We start from the raw sequence: 24,978 nt of genomic DNA, 5'->3' as shown, positions 1-24,978 counted from the left end.
CACTCTGGGTCATCTCAGCACTGGGAAGAAGCAGGCGTTCTTTCAACTTGGTACTTTTTCACTATGTTTATTTCTTTCCAGAGAGAAACAAGAGTAATCTACTCTCTTAATAGTTCCCATTCTCCTCTTTACTGTATTTGTATTCAGTTTTGCAACAGAAGTCACACACAGTTTTGAATCAGGTGAATACCAAGTACTGATATTTTCTGTTGGGTTTTGTTGCATTCTCTCCTCTCCTCTCTCCTCTCCTCTCCTCTCCTCTCCTCTCCTCTCCTCTCTTCATGTTCTCAAATCAAAATAGAAAAATAAAGGAGGGAATCATTTTGAAATAAAGCAAATTTGGCAAAAAGGGGAATGAAATAAAGGGGTTTTCTACCCATGTGGGTTGAGTGGAATAAAGGGGTGTCCTAACCATGTGGGTTGAATGAGTGCACACAGCAATACTTTAGGTGAGGAGTTGCTTCAGCAAAGATGTGAACAATAAACGTCTTCTGGACTCTTAATCCAAGCATTTGTCACTTTGTCCCCAAAACTATGCTGTTTGCATACAATTCTATTTGAATTATGGTGTTGGGCCTCCTAATCTCTAATAATAAAATGGCTGGTTGAGAGGACACCAAGAAGTAATAAGTATATGTTGTCTTTTTTTTTTAAGGTTTTAAATCAGGCCATGCAATGTATTCATCAAAAAGAGGCGTGCTAAAAATATGGTGTGGTTGACATGGTTCGAAGAATGATTGGAAGGTTACGTGATTAGAATGGTTGGAAGGGATGTGGTTATTCACTGGAACATGGCAGAATATAACAAATATGATTTCACAGGAGCTGGGTTTTGGTCTGCTTGCTTGTTTGTTTTAGATGAAATACAAAGTGTACAGGTGAAATCAGCTGATATGTCATCAAGTAATGCCATCAATGATGTAGGCAAAAAGGACTAAATTTTACATAATTATGATGCATTGGGAAAATGTTCATGGAAAATCAAACTATCTACAGAACTTGGTAAAAAAAAAAAAAAGGGAAGAACAATCAACTGGATACAAATGCCACCTGGTGTGTGACAGATTGTGCTGGAAGATGCAAGAACGGACCTCTCTTCACAGCAGAACATTATTTCTAACAGAACACAAACATGAACATGACTCCTTTCGTGTGGTGTTTTACAAATCAAGCCCAAAGCACGGTGTGTGAATGAAACTGCAGACTATAAACCTGCAAGGAATGCCCTTACTGATTCATCCTTACTGATTTGTGAGTCAGCTGAAACAGCCTCACGATCCATAACTGAAGAAAGTTACAGAAGTTTTGAAGAAAATCTAGAACACAAAAGTAAACTATACAGCAAAGAAACTAGATAAAGAAGGGTTAAACCTGTATTATTTAGTCTGGAGGAAAAAAAGAATGAGCAATTTGCAATTACTGAATATGAGTGGGAAGTTTTACACAAAGCACAATTATTAGCTGCTTATTCTCCATTGCCTGGGTGGGCAGAAAAAGAGGAAGTAGGCACTGACTGTGACATAGGAAGTGGGTGGCATGTGAGTCTTGTTAAACCCAGGGACAATCATGCAGACACAGAATCCACTTTAAGAAAGTCTTGACACAGGCTAGTATCTAGTCGGCTGAGTTAGTTCTGTGCTTGTCTGAAGGAGGAGGCAGGCTCTCCACTTTCCATCCCCATGAAGTGAGAAAAGTGAGAAGCTCAGAGTGTGGACCAAACAAATGATATGTGAGCTGCGAGCTTACCAGAGTTTCCTAAAAGCAAATGGAAATAGGTTGTTCTTTATTCTTCTTTTGCTTCTTCATATCTCCTTCTTCTAAAGAAAACCTAAAAAGTACAACTTCTCCTGTGTCAGAACTTATCTAACAAGTAACAGAATCCATCTCCCTTTGATTGTCTGAGGCTGAGAACCAAATGCCGAGAAATTAACTCCTAGGATTTTCTGAACCTTTTGTTCTGAAACTTGATATCTTAGCAAGAGAAATGTTCAAGGAACCACACTGGCCCTCCTTATCAAAAGTTTTCCCTACCCATGGGGGCAATTGTAATGGCTCCTACGGGTCCCTATACACTCAATAAGCAATGATGTTGACAAGAGGGGTAGTGAATTACACAACTACAAACTGCTGGTAAATGCTGAGTAACAATCTCATTCTTGGGTCATAAACATCTAATCACAGGCTAAATAAAGTAGAAGTAGAAGACTGTGTGGAAGATCCTTCCCTAAGAGGAAAGACTCTTCGAGATCCTATAGGAGGAAGACCTTCCAGCCTCACAGGCTTATCAGGCAGCATGTGGTGGCAGAGAATTCAGAGGCAGCTGGATAATCAGCATGTGCATATACCTGCTTTTGATCTGGTTAAAGATCATCTGCATCCTTCATTTTCCCAGCTAGGGAAATACAGAAATGGATGGTCTACAAAATAGTGATAATAACGTCAAGATGTATTTAAGTCATTGTTTAAATAAACAATCTTAGTAGTTTCAGTGATTTTTCCTGTTTTGAAAGTTCTCCATCTTTTAAGCCTAGATTGATTTTATTTGTGCTTTCTTCCTCTGTAGACTAACCTACCTATGCTCAGACAATATATTCAAATGAAATTTTTTAGCCCGTCCCATGAAACAGACATATTTTCAGTTTAAACCTGGAAATCAAATGCATTATTACAAAGTTATGCATTTTGTGACTCAGCTTTATTTTACCTCCATGATAATCCTGCTGTGCTGTGCTGTGCTCAGTGTGTGAATGGAGGAAACAAGTCTAGGTGTCTGACAGGAGGTGGAAGGCAGCATAACACGTGGAGTCAAGTTTGCTATTGCTAGCCCGTGTGTAAACTGGAGGGGCTCTGAGTTGTTACTGACCTTCCACTTGCATTCTAAATCCAGAATTCACATATCCTTTATCCTATCCACAATCCTGTCTCACATACCTGTTTTCGAGGGGTACCACTAAGTTCTAATTTAGTAATCTTAGTTCTAATCTTAGTTCAAGACGTGAACACAAATCCCAGTTCACTTCCAAAAGTAATCACCCCTGAACGGCTTACATGAACAACTCTGTGAGGGCACAGCAACACCGTTCAGTACTGGTTTTATTGATAGATTCATATGGAAAGAAAAAGATGGACTCTGTGCAAGTTTGCCTTCCTGGCTGCGCCAAATGCTGGAGGCCCTGCCTTCGGAACTAACCATACCAGTGACTAATGCTGTCCTGATTCACGGACCCAACGACACAAAATTCACTTCATCTGTACCTTAAGGCTTGTGACAGTTGTCTCAACCCTCTCCTCAAATGATTTGAAAGTAGGAGAATTCCTAAAATAACAAAAAAAGAAGAGAGGTCAGCCCCAAAGACTCACTGTCTTAGCAACTGTGCTGGTTGCAGAAACCGTGGCTTTCTGTTCTTATTGGTAAACATCATCTCTGCACCACAGTCATGTCCTGACATGGACATTTTCTAGATAAAATATTCAGATAATCAACTGTAGAATAAATAGTACAGCATTTTGTTAATGACACAACTGTAATAATTTCAAGGGGCACCGGAAATCATTTCCAATGAGTCAAAGGAGTGATAGCTTAATTTGTCATTTACTAATTGTTTCTAGCACAGTACTCCTTTTTCCAACTTTTTTTTTTTTTTTTTTTTTTTTTTTTTTTGGTAAGCAATGGAAAGTCTATCTGAAGAATGTTGTGTTAGAGTTGTCTCCCCTGGAATTTAAAGTTATTTATTTCAGTAAATGTGAGAGAAGACAGAAATAGCTCCAGGAAAAAAAAAAGGCTCATAAATTTTTCTTTTCCATGCCTCAAAAGGTAATCACTTCGTCAATTTTCATGAAGTGGTGTTTCTGAACATCAATGCTTTCATTGTTTTTCCTCATAAAGAGGATATACTTTTTGTTCTCTTACCAAACAGAATCTTTTCAGTTATTGACATTTTATTTGTGACTCATTCATTGTGTTAAATAATCTATATACACCATCTTGTTACTTTAAGCGTTAGATACTTCATTTGGTGCTTTTTGGCTTCCTATATTGGATTTGGCCACATGACATCATGATTTAATGACACCATGACCACTGAAAATGATATCCCTAACTAAAGAAACAGGAACTAAGAAGGAACTAAAAATGTATCTGAATTCTTGTATCCATGTAAGCACTCAGCCACAAGGACTGTCATCATTTTCAAGTCAAATAACTCAACCGAATGATACTAACTTTAATAAGCTGCCCGTTATTCTGTCTTGAGTGCAAAAAAACTGAAATAAAAGGAATGGCCTAGAGGAATTTTATAAGGGAGAATGGCTATAATATATGCGCTTCTTTGTATGGTGTGGAGTGAAGCATGGCTCTAATACTATCAAGAGGAAACTAATGTACATAATATGTTTTTGGAGTGCATTTGGCTTTGTTAGAGATTATCTCCGGAAACTGTGACACTCCAGATGGTCAGAAATGCATCTGCATTCATACTGTATGAATTAAGAACAGTGAGTTTACAGGGCCTTATGATCTCACATCTTATCTATAATGCAAGTATAAGTCAAATTCTTGGGTAATCCTCCATAATATTGCTGTTTCATTATGAAATATTAACAAATTTATATCTGAATGACTCAAGAGTATACATTCACTGGCACTTTACTTCCACTGTGGGTTTTATTTGGGCAAGCCTGCTTACATGCCTGCCTATCACTGATCAGTTAACAGGCCTGCGGTGGTCAGACAATTCAGCCTAATGCCTCATGGGTACATGTTAGATGAGTAAAAAAATTTTTTAAGTTAATTTCAGGCAAGATCATGAGGACTACATCTGCATAAGCCAATAAGACTACATCTGCATGAGGACTACATAAGCCACTAGATGGGTTCATAGACTAAAACCATGTTAATTTTTGGCAAGCCCTTCTTTGGACACCTACACTTAGAATTGGACATGTAAAGGAGCTCAGGGCTGCAGGACGTGCTACTCAATTTGAGTGTTTTTATGCCACAGGGAGCAAGTCATTCAAAGATAGACTAGGCAATCTTGAATCTATGCTTTCTATTTACCACCAAATTAGGGAAATCAAATACTGCGGCTGAATTTCTCAAGTAACTATACAACCCCAGTGTGGAAGAAACATCATCAGGATAATAAAACAGACATTCCTGTAATTAAATTACACTAGGATGTGTGCTAGAGAACAGGGAGAAGCTATTTCCTCAGATTTAATCAGGTCATATACAGCTACAAATGACCCCAAAAGAATTTGGCTTCGGTGGTCTCAAACTATGCAGATTTGGTATGAATATACACTATTAAGCAGGGAGCATGGGGATAGTTCAGACTGTAGTGGGGGAGGGTCCTGGAGGCCTGATCTCCCACAACCCACCCCCCCCACCATGCCAGCCTAGCCCACGGCAGCCCTCCCACGGCAAGCATCGTGGGGGAAGCAGTAATCTGGTTTTAGCCTCTTCCTTTAAATATGAAGAAACTGCTATCACTGAGGTGACTTTCCTAGGGCTGCCAAGTTCATTTATGGCAGAAGTGGGCTACAATCTGCATCTTCTGACCCCCAGTCTGACATTCATTCTTCCATGCCCTATTACTATTAGTGTGCTTTTATCTAATTAAGCCATGCAAACTCAAAGTGGGGAATGTCTTTCTCGGAGGTTTCCATCCAGTTAGTAATTTTAATGACTTTTATTATTTTATTATTCAACAGACACCTCACCTTAGTATCTACCTTAAACAATCCTGTTAATATCCTCTCTAAAACCGTAGCCCTCTGGTCTCCTATTCCTTTCATTTAAACTGTCACCCAGGCTTGCATTTAATTCTGCTGAAATAAAGAATGTCCTTCCGCCTTTGCAGGTGTGTTCGTCCAGGCCAGTGCTAAGAATGTGCTCTACACAGGTTACTTGGTTTGTGTCACACAACATGTGCAGTGGGTCTTATTCCTCCCAATGAACAGATAAGAGAATGGAAGTTGAGAAGGTTAAGTGACTTGTCTCACATTACACAAATGAGAAGAGGCTGGATTTAAGCCAGTGTGGTCAAAAGCAGAAGCCCATTATACCCTCCTTCTGTAGAACCCTCAGCCTTTTCTCCTGAAGGCCATCAGAAAAGAGAATACAGGAGGTCATGGGATTTCCTTTCATATTGAGGGGGGGAAAAACTCCACAAAGTAAATATCAATAAAGTCACACTTCATACATTTTGCATTGATATTATATAAAGTAATTGACACACATTACCTCATAGCAGGCATACTTATGGAATGGCGAATGGAGTAGCTTCAGGGCAAAAGCAGATTAAAAGAAAAAAAAAAGAGAGAAAAGATAGCACAACATAAGTACACGAGAAACTCCCTCTTCACAGTTCTTAAAACAGCAATTTCAACTGTCTGAAGTATTCCTTGCCCACCCCACCAAGATGACATTTGTTTTCGTTGGGTAGGAAGGACCACGGTCAGCTTTCAAGGGCATAAAGAAGAGTACACTGTTCAAGTTGCATGTTATTTTACTTCCTGTGGGTTCTCTGTGGGCTGGGAACTTTGAGGATGAGGAGAATGTCTGGTTTCCTCAGGTGCGCCCAGGAGCCCGTGGACACCCTCTCTAGGTCCAGCTCCCTCTCCCCTCCCTTCTGTTCAGGAAGAGAGGAAGGGCTGTACTGAGGAAGTAGAGCCCAGCAGGTAAAAGCTAATTGTTCCATTGTAGAGAAACTCTCCAGAGGAATACATGTAGTTAACATAAGACATTCAAGGAAAACACATGGCAGGCAAACACCATCAGCACAGTTCAACATGGGAGCAAGGACTTCAGTATCCATTCCAGGACATCTGGTACAAATACCAATATTTCTGAGAATTCTAAGGGTTTCGGCCTTCTCTATTAATCCTATGGTAGCTGAGTCATCTTTTCTCTGATCGCCTGTAATTCCTTTGTGAGTTCCACTCAGAAATCAGGCTGGGCAGAGAGAGGGAGCACTACAGGGTCACACTACCTGGGATGGCGCTCCCCCTTCACACTTTCCAACACTATCCCTGCATCTCTCCTCCCAAGAAGATAAGAGTAAGCCATCAAACTCCTCACCCTTCCCCAACAATATCCACTGAAGTCATTAGTATGGGCAGCACTTTACTCGAACTCAGAAAGAAAAGGACAAAGAAATTCAGGGGGTACTTATGATCTTACTTACACGCTCCACTTAGAAACCATAGGCAAAACATTTCCTCAGAAGTTATGTTTAAAAAAGAATTACTAAAAGAAATTCATCAGCATTATTAATCTAACTCACCTCTTTAAATACAGGCAGTTTACTTAGGAAAAAAAATCCCCCCCTCAAAAGTATATCCTACCTCAAAAGTGTGTAATAAGATTTCACCTAACAGAAGGCTTAACTGGACAACTGCACATTTCCTATCATAAGTGGTCTTCTGGTAACCTTTCCCCTCTTCAGAAGGAACAGAAAGTTGAAGGTAAACCATCCACATAAGAAACAGTTATAAGAACTTCAGAAAAACAACAATCTAGAGAAAATAATTTTGTTTCTCAATTTTACTTTTTAAAGTCTCATAAAACCACACAACTGTTGGTGACTCAGGCCAAGAATCTCTCAACTCAGGCCATAATCTCATGGTTCGTGAGATCGAGCCCTGAGTCGGGCTCCTTGCTGATAGCATGGAGGCTGTTTGGGATTCTCTCTCCCTCTCTCTCTGACCCTCCCCTGCTCTCACTCTATTTCCCTCTAAATAAATAAATAAACATTTAAAACACACACACACACACACACACACACCTCAATTTGTGCTTTTTTTTTTTTTTAATTCTTTCAATTCTAAGGACCCCTGCCAATGCAGGAACGATTAGGAATGTAGGAAGGGATTCCTAAGAGATTGCTCAGCAAGCGAAACTGGTGTAAATGACTCAGAAATGATACAAATATGTGCTTAAATAAATTCAAATCCATTAGATGCCCTGTACTCTGTAATTTCCTGGTCATGAACACTCTCAGGAAAAGAGATCTAGTGTTTTGGCTGAAGCACACCCACGGTGTGAGGGAAGCAGTGGGCTCTGGGAAAGAAGGGAACAGCCAAGGAGCTGGCAGGGACCCAGAGGCGGCGCTTACCCGATGGAGTGAGACCTGCAGCCCAGGCAGCACAGGAGAGAGCAGGAGCAGAGTTAGCATATCAGGATGCAAAGACAGGACCACAGTGCCCTTTGTCCCCTCTCTCAGCCCCAAAGCAAAGACTATGCGACTCCATATATTACTCTTTTGGAGTATACTTTTTAATGTGTCTTCACAATTACTTTACCAACCTGTTATAAGTTGTGCTTCTGTTGTTCTCACAGCTATCTATAGAGATGGTTGGACTCTATTAAGGTATATACCTCCTCCAGAGATTTCACCTCCACTAGTTCACACACCATTTGAATAAACAACTGCGAAGTTCCAAGAAGATGCCAGTGTTATTATCAAAATGATTCCAAGAGCTTGCATTTCTTCAGAGTACTTTCATAAATGTGTCCTCATTTTCACTTTGCAGAAAGCATTTTAGTTAGGTAGCCATCTATTAACAATGTTATTTTACAGGTGGAGAAGGGGGGGCAGTTCCATTGATGGGGCTATGGGGACTTCAGGCAATGTCAATCACGATAAAAGGAGAATCTTAGCTTGAAAAATATGACTTGTTTTTAGAAAACATATCAATTTAAGGGGAGCTTAGGTTGGTTAAGGTCCAACTCTTGATTTTGGCTCAGGTCATGATCTCACGCTTCCTCAGATGGAGCCCCATATTGGATGCTGTGCTTTTAGCACTTGAGATTCTCTCCCCCACCATCCCCTCCCCTGCCACCTCTACCCCACTCACACTCTCTCTCTCTACCTCTCAAAATAAATAAATAAACTAAAAAAAAAAATTGAGAGGTACTCTTTTTCTTTCCAGGATCTGAATATTGCTGGCAATCTTTTTGAACAAGTTCAGAAACTTTTTCCCAGAACACACAAGAAAATTTTACGGTGTAACTAACAAGAATATAGGATAATATGATATTTAAAAAAATTTTTAATGTTTTATTTATTTCTGAGAGAGAGAGTGAGTGTGAGTGGGGAAGGAGCAGAGAGAGGGAGACACAGAATCCAAAGCAGGCTCCAGGCTCTGAGCTGTCATTACAGAGCCCAACAGGGGGCTTGAACTCCCAAACCTTGAGATCATGACCTGAGCCAAAGTCAGACACTTAACTGACTGAGCCACCCAGGAGCCCCAGAGAATACGATGTTTTAAATTAAAAAGGTATTCAAAGTAAAATGTGATAAATTTTTAAAATTTATCTACTATTATTTTATAAATTAGCAAATTAATTTAAACGAAAAATAAAATCTTACTCATTTAAGAATCTTTATTACACTAAATTTAAGTACTTTTCAAATATGACTTTCACATATATTATTTGTTCTAGCATAATTTAAGACTAAAAATTTTTCATAAAACTTGTTGATTTCACAGGGACTTACCTGCAATTATATTTAATGTTAGAGTTATAGTTTGGGAAAAATATAGGTCCTAAGTTTGCAAAGTCTACAACATATTACAGGACCACATTTGAGTCTCCACTAACATAGGCTACATTAACTAACATTTTTAGCCACAGTTTAGAATGAAAGTGTTGTATCCTCTATATAGAGAAACAATTAATGAAAAGTTTGGGAACTTCTGGGAAATAGACTATCCATTACCCTAAAACAAATCTACACTGAAACAAGAAAAACAAGTTAACACAACCTTGATGTCATACCCAATTAGCGTATGAACATGAATAGGTTAACATATTACGTATGTGAAACAGTCTTCATTCTTTTCTACTTAGGAAAACTACCAAAACCTTTACAAAATACAGTGCACTCCTGTTAATGTACATTTCCTAACTGCCATCTTGTGGGGGTCACTTGTAACAGAGACAGTCACTTAGTAAGGATAAAAACTAGCAGGGGTGGCTCAGTTGGTTAAGCATCCGACTCTTGATTTCGGTTCAGGTCATGGGTTCAAGCCCTGCATCAGGCTCTGCTCTAGCAGCATGGAGCTTGCTTGGGATTTTCTCTCTCTCCTTCTCTCTGCCCCTCCTCCACTCACCCTGGCTGTCTCTGTAAATAAATAAACTAAAACAAAAAAAAAACCCTAACATTTATTGAGTGCTTAATACACGGCAGACTCTCTTCTACAACTTTTTTTTTTTTTAATTTTTTTCAACGTTAATTTATTTTTGGGACAGAGAGAGACAGAGCATGAATGGGGGAGGGGCATAGAGAGAGGGAGACACAGAATCGGAAACAGGCTCCAGGCTCTGAGCCATCAGCCCAGAGCCGGACGCGGGGCTCGAACTCACGGACCGCGAGATCATGACCTGGCTGAAGTCGGACGCTTAACCGACTGCGCCACCCAGGCGCCCCTCTTCTACAACTTTTATAATGACCTGATGATATTGTCACTCTTACCCCCTTTCATAACAGAACACCTGGGTACAGGTGAGCTAAGTGAATGTGGCTTCCTCATAACCTGACCACCTAAAGTTGAACCACTTAAGAGCTTGTTACAAATGCAGATCCCTAAAGTCCACCCAAGACCTACTGAGGCATAATCTCCAAGAGGCGGAATATGGAAATATGCACTTTAAACAGGCATCAGAGGTGTTCATAAAGTCCTCTCAAGTTGGAGAAAATAACACTCCAGCGGTCCTAGTGTTCCAGTGAAAGGTTTCAACTAAGTATGTGGAGAACAAATTTTATAAACGTGGCACAATGTATTTTCCTGGCTAAAACAGGTAATAGGGTATTTTCTGTTTAGAAAAATTATTTAATTAGTTTAGATAAATGTTTTAATGCCATTAACAAGACAACAAATTTTATTTGTAATAATGGGGTTAATTAATAATCCAGAAGGTTTATCCATTCATCACATGCAGCCTCTGAAAAATTTCAGTTGCTTTTCATTACTGCATTATTAATAAATATGAATATAAAACAATGTACTCAGATTCATGCTATGTACTTAACTCTAGCCTCATGAATGCCAACTTGTTAAGATAGCACATGAATACTTGGCACAATCCAGTAAAGTTTATTTCTGAACAAAATAAACACAAAGATATAAATATTCATCTGCAAGCAGCAAAGTTGCAGAGTAATAAAGAAAGTAATAGTTTAAAGAATCCAGTGAAATAATATGCATAGTTTTTTTAAAAGAAATTTAAAATGTATACTTCAAAAGTTTTTTAAAAATGAATTTGATTTCTAGGGAGAAAAATAAAATTGATTTATAAAGAAAAATTTCTTAAGCATATTGCCAAATTCAAAATAAACTGATAGGTATTTAAACAAGCAAAAAAAAAATGAAAGTAACAACACTATATGAGATAACTTGCGAAAACATAATAAAAAATAAGAATGGTCAACACTACATTGTTTTTCTGGTGCCTATAGTGAGGACATTTATTTCTTAGTTCAAAATCTTGATGTTCACCCTAACTTTATATGATAATGACATACTGAGAATAACCAAATTATGCAAGGACTATCTACCATGGTACCTTTTGGGAAAAACAGAATAAATATGTAATATTTAGCATAGAAAAAATATGCTAGATGAATGAATGTATACAAAAATGAAACCTAGAATAGTTTATCAAAGCATACTCCATTGAATACATATTTAACTTACTGTTTAAATTTTAATGAATAAAATTCTGTGTGTGCTGCATTCTTCTGAAATCCTCCCTAATTACTAATTATTACTAATTACTAATCATTAAAGGAACCCTGTATCTTCCATTTTTACTAGGTCATGTCCTAATGGAGAGGGCATCTTTGGGACCAGGCTCACTAACCCGACTTTGGGGCAGAAGACTTTCCATTAAAAATTTTATCTTAGTCACTATCACTACCAGCCACATAAAAATTTTAATCCAGTTAAAAAAGAATGCATTAGGAAGACTGGCCAATGAGAAAGTTTCCCTTCCCTCAGAAGGCCAAAGGCTTAGCGTCATTCCCAAGGTTCTTTCCCATGGTACCTCATGTCTCCAAACTTCTTGCTGATGGCCGTCCCAACATTGCTGAAAGCCGCAGTTGCCTTCTGCCCTGCGTGACTCAGGGTTTCATGTGTTTTCTTGTAGCTAGAAGTAAAACAGAACAATAGAAATAGAGTTTATATGTCATGATCACCTACAGAACATTCACCATCCTTCTGCTTCCTTACTTTGAAATTTTCCTTTTCTAGGGGCACCTGAGTGGCTCAGTTAGTTAGGCATTTGACTCTTGTTCTTGGCTCAGATCATGATTTCAGGGTTTGTGAGTTTGAGCCCCGCGTCAGGCTTTGCACTGACAGCTCCGAGCCTGCCTGGGATTCTCTCCCCCAGCACTCCCACCCCCCTGCCATTTGCATGTGCTCTCACACTCTCTCTCTCTCTCAAAATAAATAAATAAACATTAAAAAAAAGAAGAATAAACTCTCCTTTTCTAAACAGATTTAGGAAGATGATCCACAGCAGTTACTGATTCTATTCATTGTTTGGGGATGATGGGTTGGCTGCTACTTATCAATGGAAAAGTCAGACCATTAAATCTGAATTCAGGAAAAATATTCATATTCAAGTACAGATCTGAATGTGCAGATCAGATGTGTGATCACAAGCAGTAGACGTGCTCCGAAAGTACAGAGTTATTCTTAAAGAAGTGTGTGTTTTAACTCTGCAAAAAGAGACCCTTGCAAGTAAACAGTTAGCCACCAAAAATAACACAGAAATTAGAAAATGTATATTTCAACGTGAAGACTTAGCTTTTATTGTTCAAGTGGGTAAAATTAATCAGAAAAGGGCAAAATACAACTAGTATTTAGCTTATTTTTCTAATACTCATAGCTGGGAATAAGGAGGACACATGATCTTAGGATACTGTAGTGACTTTTTCTAAAAAAGTCACTACAGTTTTAGAAATATAATACTGCAATTATCTGTTCATAATAAGCCTATGTTCCCACTTGACTGATAAGCCTATGTTCCCACTTGACTGATACCTCGAGGACTCAGAGTCAAAATCAAAGTCCATGCAACAGGCCTCACGATGATTGCACCCAAGCTGGTCCTCTTTCTATCTGCTCATTCTGCTCCATCACTGACTTCCTCGCCAGTCCTTGAACTTACCAGGCCAAATCTTGCCTTAAAACCTCTGCTCTAGCCACTCTGCCATGTGATCCCATCAAATTTTCCAAGAAAAAGGATTTTGTTGTATTGTGACATGCCCCACTTTGAAGAATTAAAAGGACCAAAACCTGCATCTTTAGGAAGACTGTGAGTCTGTAAGGCCTGAAAGGTGACACAAGAGAAAAGTAAAGAAATACCCTGCACGACCTGTGACCTTTGCATGAGGCTGGGACTGGGTATTAGTTAGAGAATTCCTTCTTGCATTGCTTCTGCATTTCCACAGGAATTTTTTGCAGTTAGAGCAAATATTTAATTTTCTTGTAAACTGTTCCATGAAGTTTAACTTGATATATTTGAGAATGCTTTGAATTTAGAGATGAGGTGACTTTTGAACACTTGTGTATCATATTCTGAATTTGAGGGCTTATTTTAAACATAAAAGACCTAGTCAGAGAGAAGTGCATATAGTAAGCAGTAAGTGCTAGTAGCTACTTTATGCTTTAAACACTTCTGTAGCAAAATATATGGTGGGTATATACAGGAATCTGAGTACTTCAGTGAAATACAAGTGGCATTTAAGTCTTCATCATGAAAAAATGCAACTCTATACCTATGTGCAATTTCAGTTTAAATTCAAACATATGGAGAGCTCAAAGGAGTGTTGAAGAGAGATTTTTAAGACTGTTAACTCTTTATTCCTGAGAATTTAATAATGTTAAATCTGAAAGGCATTGGAGCCCAATTTCTTCAGACTACAGATGATGGGATCAGGGCCCAGAACAACTGTGTGACTTTTTAAAGACAGGGATAAGGCTAGGACCAGGGCGCCTTCCTTCCTTCAGAACGTCTTCTTGCTTTGGAGACGTCACACATTCGAAGGTGAGTTATATCAGCTCCAGTATTTGTGGAGATAAATGGTAATGCATTTCAAGAATTCTAAGATGTGCCTCTTTTCCCACATTTTTATACCTCTCCTCCCCAGACTAACTACCACATTTCTTGAAAACAATTACTAGCCATCCCACATACATTACATAGAGACCAATAATTGAGGGAAAGAGATGTAGAGGGGGTGGGCAGTGTCAGGGGGTTCTATGTGAAGAAGTGGTTTCCCAGAACAAAGGAACCAGGGACCCCATGAGAAATAGGCCATTGGGCTCAGAGCACTTAAAAGCTCTAAGAAGTACCACTCACAGTGTAAGAGAAAGGTCCCTCCGGAACTTCGCACTGCACAGATCCTGTAACCTTACACTGCATCCTGATTGGGCTCCATCTTAAGATTGAATGAAGTAATATACATACCTATCTAGATGCGAGGCACCCACGTCTTGGAAAAGACCCTCCTGTCAGGCCACTAAAAACTCCCAAGGATGTCGTTATACTTACAATTTACTCCCTTTATTGTGGCATGGAATTTGGCACACAGTTTGTACTACTAATACTTAAAACTGATTTTCAACCCTATCACATAAAATTACATTCACTATATGCAAATAATGAAAAACAACTTAAACACCAACCTTATAATTGACTTGACAACCTTGTAATTTAAATGGAAATGGGTATTTAGCATTTTAGATTATGTCTCTTATTTTAAGCTAAATAGAAGTTACACATTGCTGAGTTACATAACTGATGAAATAGGAGACTAATATATTTTCCTTAAATAAAAGTCAAAATGGGGCGCCTGAGTAGTTCAGTTGGTTATGTGTCCTCCTCTTGATTTCGGCTCAGGTCATGATCTCACGGTTCGTGGGATAGACCCCGTATTGGGCTGATAATGTGGAACCTGCTTGGGATTCTCTCTCTCCCCCTCTCTCTCTGCCCCTCCCCCATATTCTGGTGTGTGTGTGTGTGTGTGTGTGTGTGTGTGTGTGCGCGCTCTCTCTCTCTCAAAAATAAATAAATAAACTTTAAAAAAAAGTCAAAATATTAAGGTACCCTCAGCTTGTTGTCAATGATGTGCCAGGAGGCAGAAAAATTGGGAATACATGCTCCAAGAAGTCTGTGTTATGTGCCCTTCCTCTGTGTTCCTATGACCCCTTTGCACAGCTCTTTCCGAACATTTTTTCTACCATGTTGCAATTATGGTTTTGAAATCTGTCTCTGTGACCTGCCTGAACTTCCTGAGGGCAGGGACCACATCTTGTCCATCACTGCTGTGTCCCCAGTGCCTGAATACACTAGAGCAAGAACCACACGGGGCCAACGGAAGGAAATAGAGTCCAGGCTGATTCCCAGACTTCAGCTACAGATGCAGAGTCAGTACTTCCCACTGTGAAGCTCTTGACTCTGGGGGAGGGCACTTGGAAGCCTTAAGATGTGGGAAGGGAAATGTGTCCTCCTGTGCTCTAAAGCCATTCTGACAAACATCGGCCTTATAGGAACCTGCAGTTCCCAACAAGGCTGGAATCTGGTCCAGTGCTGAACCTTTCTTTGACAAAAGTGTAGATAGCACAGAGCAGCTCACACTTTAACTCACCGAAGACTTCTTACTGGGAGATTTTTTATTTAGTGTACAAGTAAAATTTCTATTTCTCAGTGAAAGTCAACAGGAACACAGGCTTTACTTTTCAGAGACTGGCTGGGATGGGTAGAGTTTTTTTTTTTTTTTCAGCTTTACTAAGGTATAACTGACAAATAAAATTGTAAGATATTTAACGCGTACACCGTGATGATTTGATATACATACACATTGTGAAAGAATTCCTCCCACTTAGTTAATTAACACATCCATCACCTCACATGTTTATATATATATATATTTTGGTGAGAATATTGAAGTCCTACTCTCTTTGCAAATTTCAGTCGTACCATACAGTTATCAAGTAGAGTCACTCTTTTATACATCAGATCCTCAGAATTTTAGTCATCTTATAACTGGAAGTCTGTGTTCTTTTACCAAACGTTCTCTATTTTCCCCACACCATTGTGCCTAGCCACCACCCTTCCACTCTCTGCTTCCAAAAATTTGACTTAAAAAAAAAATGATTTTTAGATTCCATGTACAACTGATACCATGCAGTATCTGTCCTTCTCTGTCTGACTTATTTCACTTAGCATAATGCCCTCAAGGTTTATCTGTAGTGTCTCAAGGCAGGATTTCCTTCCTGGTCATGGCTGAATGATATTCCTTTGTATATGTATATATGCCACATTTTCTTTAAGGAATGGATAGCAGTTAATGCCAGGACAGGTTAACTGTTTGGCTGGTGCACTGACCAGGAGGTTATCAGTAGTGAGGAGTAAGGTTCTCTGCAAGCCAGCCAAAAGGGATTCTGCTGACTTTTCACACAGTTCATCTTGTCATGTCTTACTGATTTGAAAGTAGTGTTAATCAAAAGAAGAAAGCAGGTGTTCTACAATGTTTTGATTTAAAGTATTTTTTTACACACAAATAGAAGTAAATTTTAAAAATTCAACAGTCTTTTGGGGTGCCTGGGTGGCTCAGTCGGTTAAGCATCCGACTTTGGCTCAGGTCATGATCTCGCAGTTCATGAGTTTGAGCCCCTCTTTGGGCTCTGTGCTGACAGCTCAGGGCTTGGAGCCAGCTTCAGATTCTGTGTCTCCCTCTTTCTCTGCCCCTCCCGTGCTTCTGCTCTCTCTTTCTCTCTCTCTCAAAAATAAACATTAATTTTTTTTTTAATTCAACAGTCTTTTTACAAGAAGATATTTTATAGCACAGGTATACTTTCTGTTATGGGATTTTAAAAAGATTATTATTTTAACAGTGGCCCATGCACGTCTCCCCAAAGACACCAAAGTTTTGAGGCTTATTTTCTTTGGAAGTTTCCCTAAACACTACCAAAATATAGTTATCACTTAAACCTGAAAGAGTCTACTTCCTGCCTTCTGTGATAAGATAAAAGCCGAAAGGTAAGCAGAATAAACAGCTGTCTAAGACATTGACTATGTGTATCTTTTGAAATGAGGTCTTTAATCTTCTCTGGCACTTCCAAACTCCACGGTGCTACAACAGCTTCTCATAAAAAAGAGGGAATGATCATTATTGATTATAATGGTTTGGAAGTCTTAGAAGCACAAAAATCAAAGAGCAAGTAAATCACATGCTCAATTCAAGTTTTCTTAATGCTGAATTTTACTCCTCTTTATGTAGGATGGAGTTATTAATTGTTCCAAAAGGATTTCCTTCCCCAAACCTTCTCCTCTTGGCAGCCCCACCATTTGGTCTGTGGTACAACTCAGAAGGGTTTATTAGTGGGGAAATGTCAGGGGTTAGCAAAGGCTGAACACTCACTGAAATGAAGCTTATCAGCTTGAATAGCCCACAAGAACGTCGCATGTCTGAATCCCTTAAGAAGAGATTCAATTTTTCCTCTGGTCGCCTCCCTACCTCTAACACTCCAAAACCACCCACCTCCCCCGTCCGTGCCTCTTTAAAGTCTAAAGACAACACAAAAAAGCAGCAGAGAACAAACAACAACAAAAACCCCAGCGGCAGCAACAACAACAACGACAAAAGGAGGTGGCAGGAATTTTTGGTGTATGTTCTTAGCTTCCAAATCAAAGCCATACAAACTATGACAAAAACAACAGCAACAACAAACCCCAGTTTACAGATGATCTTTTTACTTGCTGCTGCATGGTTATCTTTCTATAAAGGAGATAATTTCAGTCTGCTATACAATTATTTCTATCATTCAGTCCTATTCCTCTTTGAATCCTACCGCAGGCTAAAATATGCCAAGATCCTTCATTAACATATCATAGATTTTCTTTCCAGTATAAATCAAACTAAATAGGTCATGATTGCTTAATCAGTATGCAAAGTATTGCCTCTGGGAATCACCTTCAATCCTCTGACAGCTAAAATTCTCTTTAGTGCTTTGAAATTTAATTTTACTCAACCTCACCTTACCCCAGCTTCTCATTCTCTCACATCAAAATTTTCATCCTATGAGGTGTAGATCTTGTCCCAGAATGGGTAACATGGCACTAACAGCAGGGATTTAATTAATTCAAGGGGAAAATAGATTGTTACCAAGCCCTGCCCCCCGCTCCCCCACCCCCCCACCATGTGATTAAGACTTTTCCCCCTCTATCAGCAGCCAAGAAAAGAGGGCGGGAGAAAGGTGCTTTCCTGGAATCGTGTTACTGACATACTCATGCCTTCCACTTAAGGATTGATTCTTCCGTACAAAGTAAGGTTCATACCATGAACCATGATCATCCAGATTTATTAAATAATCTCTGAATAACTGTCATCTAGTCCTGCAGCTTTCAATGACATCAACATGCAGATGACTCTGCATGTCCATTTCCATCCTTGACTCTTCCTCTGAGTTGCCTTCTAGATGTATGCACTTGTTTGTCTATTGGGTATTTCAGTCAGCACACACCAAAACAAAATTCTTGGGTCTCCCCCCTCCCCCAGACTTGTTTTCTAGAACAGCAAATAGGCCTACAAAGCATCAGAAACTGTCCTGCCTGTTAACAAATATTAACTCCTTGAATTCTTAGTACCTATGAGATAGGTACTAATATGATCTCATTTCATGGATGCAGGGGACCTAGACTGCAATGCAAGTAATTGGAGTCCATAGTTCACGGGCTTGGCCACAATGCTACATGCCCATTGCTGCAAACAGTCCCCATGCTCAACCAGCTGCCCGTGTCAAAGACCTGACAGTCATATTTGATCCCTTTACCTCCTGCATGTCTCAGCCCCAAACCACTGAGAAGTCCCATTGGCCTGGCCTCCAATTCTGTCCCCTTTCTGCTCCTCACTAGCTTCACTGGCCTGGATTACTACAACAGTCTCTGAAATGATTTTCCAGTCTCCACAATCTGTATAACACAAAGTTACCAGAGTGATTTTTTTTTTTTTAAAGGTGAATTCGAACAGATCACTTGCTGCTTCAAATCCTCCAGTGGCATCCCAAACCTTGCAATAAGATCCCCCCCTTCTCCACATGGGCTGCGAGGCCCCCGAGACTCCCACCTCAGCCCCTCTCACTACCACACTTTCTTTGGGCTCCTGACATGTACAAAACCGCTTCTTGCCCCAAGGTCTTTGCAGCAAATTTTGTCTCAACCCCAAAGCTCTCCCCTACATCATCACAAGACTAGATCCTTCTAGTCATTCAGGTATTAGCTCAGAGTAACCTCCCAGGACAGGACATCCCTGACCGGGACTCAATCACAGTGCCTCTGCCCTCTCCTCTGGCCCATCACCCTGTGCTGTTTTCATCATAGTACTTCCTGACAGCATCTCCTGTGTTTGCTTTGTTGCTGGTTTCATGCTCTTTTCCATTTCAACACTCTAAGAAGGTTGGAACTTTGTCCATCTTGTTGAATCCTACATCCCGAGAGCTTAGACCAGCTCCTGGGTAATAATGACTAATAGCAGTCACACGTTAAGACATGTTGGGTAAATGAACTGTCACAACCCCTTTAATGGCTTTCTAGTGGCAGTGGAATAAGAATAGCTCTATTAACAGACACCACAAGGCCCTGTGCACCCCTCTGCCACTTCTCCCTGCTGTGTCAACAACACTAATTAACCAGACTGCTTTCCCAGGGGAGAGGGAGCCTTCTCTCCTTCTGGCCATCACCAGGCTGTGCCTCCCCCAGGAGCTCTTCCTGCCTCTCCCGGCCTGATTAATTTCCCACTCATCCTTCAGAGCTCTGCTGAAGCATCCACCCCTTGCCTTGAAAAACCTTCCTGAGTCCCCAGGCAAGGCTCAAACTCCTGCTCCATACATCCCCATAACACTCTTTTCCTTCATGTCGCTTCTCATACTTACTGTTTAACTGGTTATCTGGAATCACTTGTAAAGTAAACAAACACAAAAACCAAACTGTGTTTCCCTGATAGTCTTTCAACTCCAGAATCCTTGGGAATAAATCTATTCATGCAACAAAAAGCTCGATACTAAGTGTACCGCCTGACTATAAAACTAATTTGTTTTTCAAACGTGAGAAAATTAGAGACTATATATTCTCCAATGTGGGAAGGGGCTACCCACCCTCCTTGAACTTGCTCACTCTAATTCCATGCCTCAGGACTATTTATTCCCACCCTGCCCCCATCAGAACTAGGGCAGACTTGATGTACCCTCTGGCCAGATATCCACGGCTCCATTCCTCCCTTCGGCAACAGAATGGCCAGAGTTGTCCCATCCCCCGTGAGGTTAGCCCACCCTACAGCATGGTTAGGGAGGCCAAGCAGAAAGATCTTACCTGGGTCTTAAACCCCAGAGGGAAGTTCAGATCAGTGTGACAAGAGGGCCCACAATCAGGAAAATGGAGATTGTTCAGGCTCACTCTGTCAGGGCCATTAACTGGTATAGTGCTACTGAGGGGCAAAGATGGGAGTCAAAACTACTGACAGAGAAGCTCATTTAATTTAGTGCCTAAAATCCATCTATCCTTTACAGGAGACTGTTCATATAGTGTTGCAATATATATTTTAAATTGATAAGCACCAATATGTGGTCTCTTATCTTCTTCCATAATTGTCACTATCAGGTTGGGGAAGGTTAATTTGCCTCTGGAGATAACCTGATGGGCTCCCTGGCTCTATCCTGCCCTACTCTGGGCTGTGCCCTGACGCTGTCTGGATGAGCCCTTGGGGTGCACAAGCATAGGAGTAGATCCTAGGCTGTGATAGGGGAAAAAAACATTTGCCTTTACATGGAAACTAGGGGAAGCAGAGTGGAGACTCAACAAGTTCCTTTTAGATGGAACTCTTTATACAAAGGCACTTGCACTAAGGTCTTAGGTCTTAGTTTTCAGTAACCAGCAGACAAAGCTGCCCCCAGCAAAACTGAAGTATCTGTTGTCCATCACTGGTACCTTTTCCTACTGTAGGGCCTATCTCTGTCCAGGAGAAAAGTACCTGCAAAGAAAAAAAAAATTGATTCCCACTAAAATACTAGGAATGTAGTATCTTTACCATGCAATGGATAATGCTATGGAAGAAAATGCATTACATGCAGGCACAAATTTGGGGCTAACATTAGGGATAGGGATAAGAACTGTCTCCACCAGCCTCTACCCCCAAGTCACAAAAAGGAGAAAAATTACATCATGAGGTGGGCACTTACTTCCCTTTGATTCAAGAACACCTGGCAAACAAAATATTTTAAATCATTAGAAAAGCACCCAGTAGTTGGATATTTCATGTAATTTTAAAAGTAATCCAATAAAAAGCATGGCTGTAGAATACCTAAATTATTCTGTATCTTGCCTAATATCAGACAAAAAGATAATGGGAAAGCCAAAAACATTTCTGGTGGTCTAGCAGCAGGAGAAACCCACTTCTCCTGTGTGTCTCCTTTGCTCTCAATGACCACCACACTCACAACACATCTGACACCAGATGCATGGTTTTTCCCTCCCCAAGCAATTCTGTGACAAGAGCTGGGTGTCCTAAAGTTTAAGACACTACCTACCTGAAGATGGTGTCAGATCCCATAGGTTAAGGGCTCAGTGTCACAACACTGCCTTCTCACTCCCCCATCAGATGCCAATCTAAGTCCATGATATCACCTGTGTGCTTGTGACTGATGGGCTATAAAACGGAGGTTCCCATGACCTCAAGTTTAATTAATTTGCTAGAGTGGTTTACAGAATTCAGGAAAATGGTTTACCTACTAGATTATTGGTTTATTATAGAAGGATATGGGGGAGGCTGGGGTGGCTCAGTCAGTTAAGCATCTGACTCTTTGATTTCAGCTCAGGTCATGATCTCACGGTGAGATCGGGCCCTGAGTTGGACCTGCTTGGGATTCTCTCTCTCCCTCTCTCTGCCCCTCCCCCACTCGTGCTCGCTCTCTCTCTCAAAATATATAAATAAACTTAAAAAAATAAGAGGATATGATAAAGGATATACACAGGGCGAGGTACATGGGGAGGGATGTGTGGCTTCCATGCTCTCTCCTGGTGCACCTCTCCCAGCACCTCCATGTGTTCGCCAACCCAGAAGCTCTCTGGATGCTATGTTTTGGGGATTTTTATGGAGGCGCCATCATACAATCATTAACTCCATTTCCACCCCCTTCTCCCCTCTCTGGAGGATAGTGGATAGTGGATAGCACTGCAAGTCCAAACCTCTAATCATGGCTTGATCTTTGTAGTGACCAGCTCCCTATCCCAGAGCCACCAGGGGTCATCTCATTAGAACAAAGGATACTGCTACCACCATGGAAATTCCAAGGGATTTGGGGACCCTGTGTCAGGAACCAGGGACAGAGAGCTATATGTATATATATATGCACATATATATACGTGCATATATATACGTGCATATATATATATGCACGTATATATATGCACGTATATATATGCACGTATATATATATACATGCATAAAAATATATATATACATATATATGCATATTTATATACATGCATATATATATATATTTTTTCTATTATTCTACATGGCCTTTGCCCTCTAAATTTTCCCTAGAGTTAGTAGAGATGAAAAGCACATCCCTAAAATATGAAAAGTACAAGCTTTTCTTTTTAAATTAATGGGCAACAAGTCTGTACTAAAACTGCCAACCATTTGTCACAGAAACTCAAAACCTGTAGTGAATGCCAAGTATTCTGGGGAAAAGTCATCTGTCCACTTAGAATTTTTTTGAGAAAACATAAAGAAAAAAATGCATTTAACAAATGCTTAAAATATATAAAATAAAGAGAAAAATACAAACCCAAAGAAGTCGTCTGAGTAAAAATGGAGTTAGGTGAACAGTTTAATTTCATGAAGCTAACTATAGAGTCTGCATCATGCAACATATTTAATGATTATTCATATCTATTTTACTTCTAGAGAAAATATTTTTCCTAGTCATAAGTACCAAATCAGCTGCATAGGAAAAAAAAACAACAGAAGAGATAAGAGACAGCAAGCTAAGTGATTTCTTAAAAATTCTGTTGATACACTTACGCAGTAGAGGTCTGCACATCATGCCAGCTTTTGCTGAAGTTCTGTTTTAATTCATTCATCAGGTTCATGCCCAGCTTTTGTTTTATTTCAACCAGATGCCTTTCTTTTGCTGATAAAACTTGCCGTAATGTTGTAATTTCGTCTTCTAGCTATACGTAACAGGGGAAATGGTATGGAAAGACATGAGACCAGCTGAAACATATACATGCAAAAGCTCTTGATGCTCCAGATCAACCCTCTGCACCCTCTTGTTACCAGGCCCATGTTGTCTGGACCAAACACATCTCGTAGAGATGACAGATATCTTAAAATAGAAATAGATCTTTTTCGTTTTAATGATTATAAAAGTTGTAAAAAAGTCATTTGTACGGCAAAATATAAACAAGAAAATAAAAATTACCTGTCATCCACTAAGAAATAGCTGACACTTAGTAGATTGGCTTCTCGTCTTCCAAATGTTTTTTTTAATATTGTACATAGATAAAATTTTTGAACAAAAAACTGGCTTTGTACTGTATGCTTTTTTCTTATAAGCAACTTCTTTTCAACTGTCACTAGTCAGTATTGTGTTTATTTTTTGCCAACTACACATAGCTGCATTGGTGCAGGCACAGATTGGACAGGCATTGTGGTCTGGCCAAACTAGTGCCTCAGAAAGGGAGGAACAAGGGAGGACAGGATGTAGGTAAGAGAGTGATTTGTCTTTTATTTTTTTTCAGATAATCTCAGCCCTTTATTTATTTTTTATTTTTATTTAAATTCTAGTTAGTTAACATACAGTGCAGTATTGGCTTCAGGAGTAGAATTCAGTGATTCATCACTTATATACAACACCCAGTGCTCATAACAAGTGCCCTCTTTAATACCCATCACCCATCTAGCCCATCCCCCACCAACATCCCTCCATCAACTGTCAGTTTGTTCTCTATCATTACGAGTCTTTTATGGTTTGTTTCCCTCTTTTTTTCCCCCTTCCCATATGTTCATTTGTTTTGTTAAATTTCACATGAGTGAAATCATATGGTATTTGTCTTTCTCTGACTGACTTATTTCGCTCAGTATAATACACTCTAGTTCTGCTCATGTTGTTGCAAATGGTAAGATTTCATTCTTTTTGATTGCCAAGTAATATTCCATTTTATTACACACACACACACACACACACACACACACATATGTATATATCACATATTCTTTATCCATTCATCAATCTATGGACATTTGGGCTCTTTCCATACTTCGGCTATTGTTGATAGTGCTGCTATAAACATCGGGGTACATGTACCCCTTTGAATCTGTATTTTTGTATCGTTTGGGTAAACACCTAGCAGTGCAATTGTTGGATTGTAAGGTAGTTCTATTTTTAACTTTTTGAGGAAACTCCATACTGTTTTCCAGAGTGGCTGCATTCCCACCAGCAGTGCAAAAGGGTTCCCCTTTAACCACATCCGCACCAATACCTGTTGTTTCTTATGTTGTTAATTTTAGCCATTCTGACAGGTGTGAGGTGGTGTCTCATCATGGTTTTGATTTGTATTTCCCTGATGATGAGTGATGTTGAGCATCTTTTCATGTGTCTCTTAGCCATCTAGATGTCTTCTTTGGAAAAGTGTGTATTCATGTCTTCTGCCCATTTCTTAACTGGATTATTTGTTTTTTGGGTGCTGAGTTTGATAAGTTCTTTAGAGATTTTGGTTACTAACCCTTTATCAGATATGTCATGTGCAAAATGTCCTCCCATTCTGTAGGCTGCCTTTTAGCTTTGTTGATTGTTTCCTACATTGTGCAGAAGGTTTTATCTTGATGAAGTCCCAATAGTTCATTTTTGCTTTTGTTTCCCTTGCCTCCAGCGACATGTCTAGTAAGAAGTTGCTGCGGC

General features: G+C 39.8%; 1 protein-coding gene across 3 annotated transcripts in view; it reads right to left on the bottom strand.

Moving 5' to 3' along the window:
* TPD52L1 (TPD52 like 1) overlaps positions 1 to 24,978 on the bottom strand; it is a 102,413-nt gene that overhangs the window by 2,052 nt on the left and 75,383 nt on the right. The window contains exons 3-6 of one of the 3 annotated variants that reach the window (XM_047860190.1): positions 23,100 to 23,248; positions 12,053 to 12,154; positions 6,245 to 6,283; positions 3,256 to 3,316 (exon numbers count right to left, since the gene is read on the bottom strand). In XM_047860190.1, the coding sequence (XP_047716146.1) occupies positions 3,256 to 3,316; positions 6,245 to 6,283; positions 12,053 to 12,154; positions 23,100 to 23,248 (351 nt within the window). The remainder of the gene's footprint in view (positions 1 to 3,255; positions 3,317 to 6,244; positions 6,284 to 12,052; positions 12,155 to 23,099; positions 23,249 to 24,978) is intronic. The other 2 variants (XM_047860191.1, XM_047860192.1) reach the window with 2 other exon arrangements.

This window comes from Prionailurus viverrinus, chromosome B2, assembly GCF_022837055.1.
Source record: "Prionailurus viverrinus isolate Anna chromosome B2, UM_Priviv_1.0, whole genome shotgun sequence".
In the NCBI taxonomy this organism is placed as follows: domain Eukaryota; kingdom Metazoa; phylum Chordata; class Mammalia; order Carnivora; family Felidae; genus Prionailurus; species Prionailurus viverrinus.
This window is presented reverse-complemented; position numbering and strand designations above follow the sequence as displayed.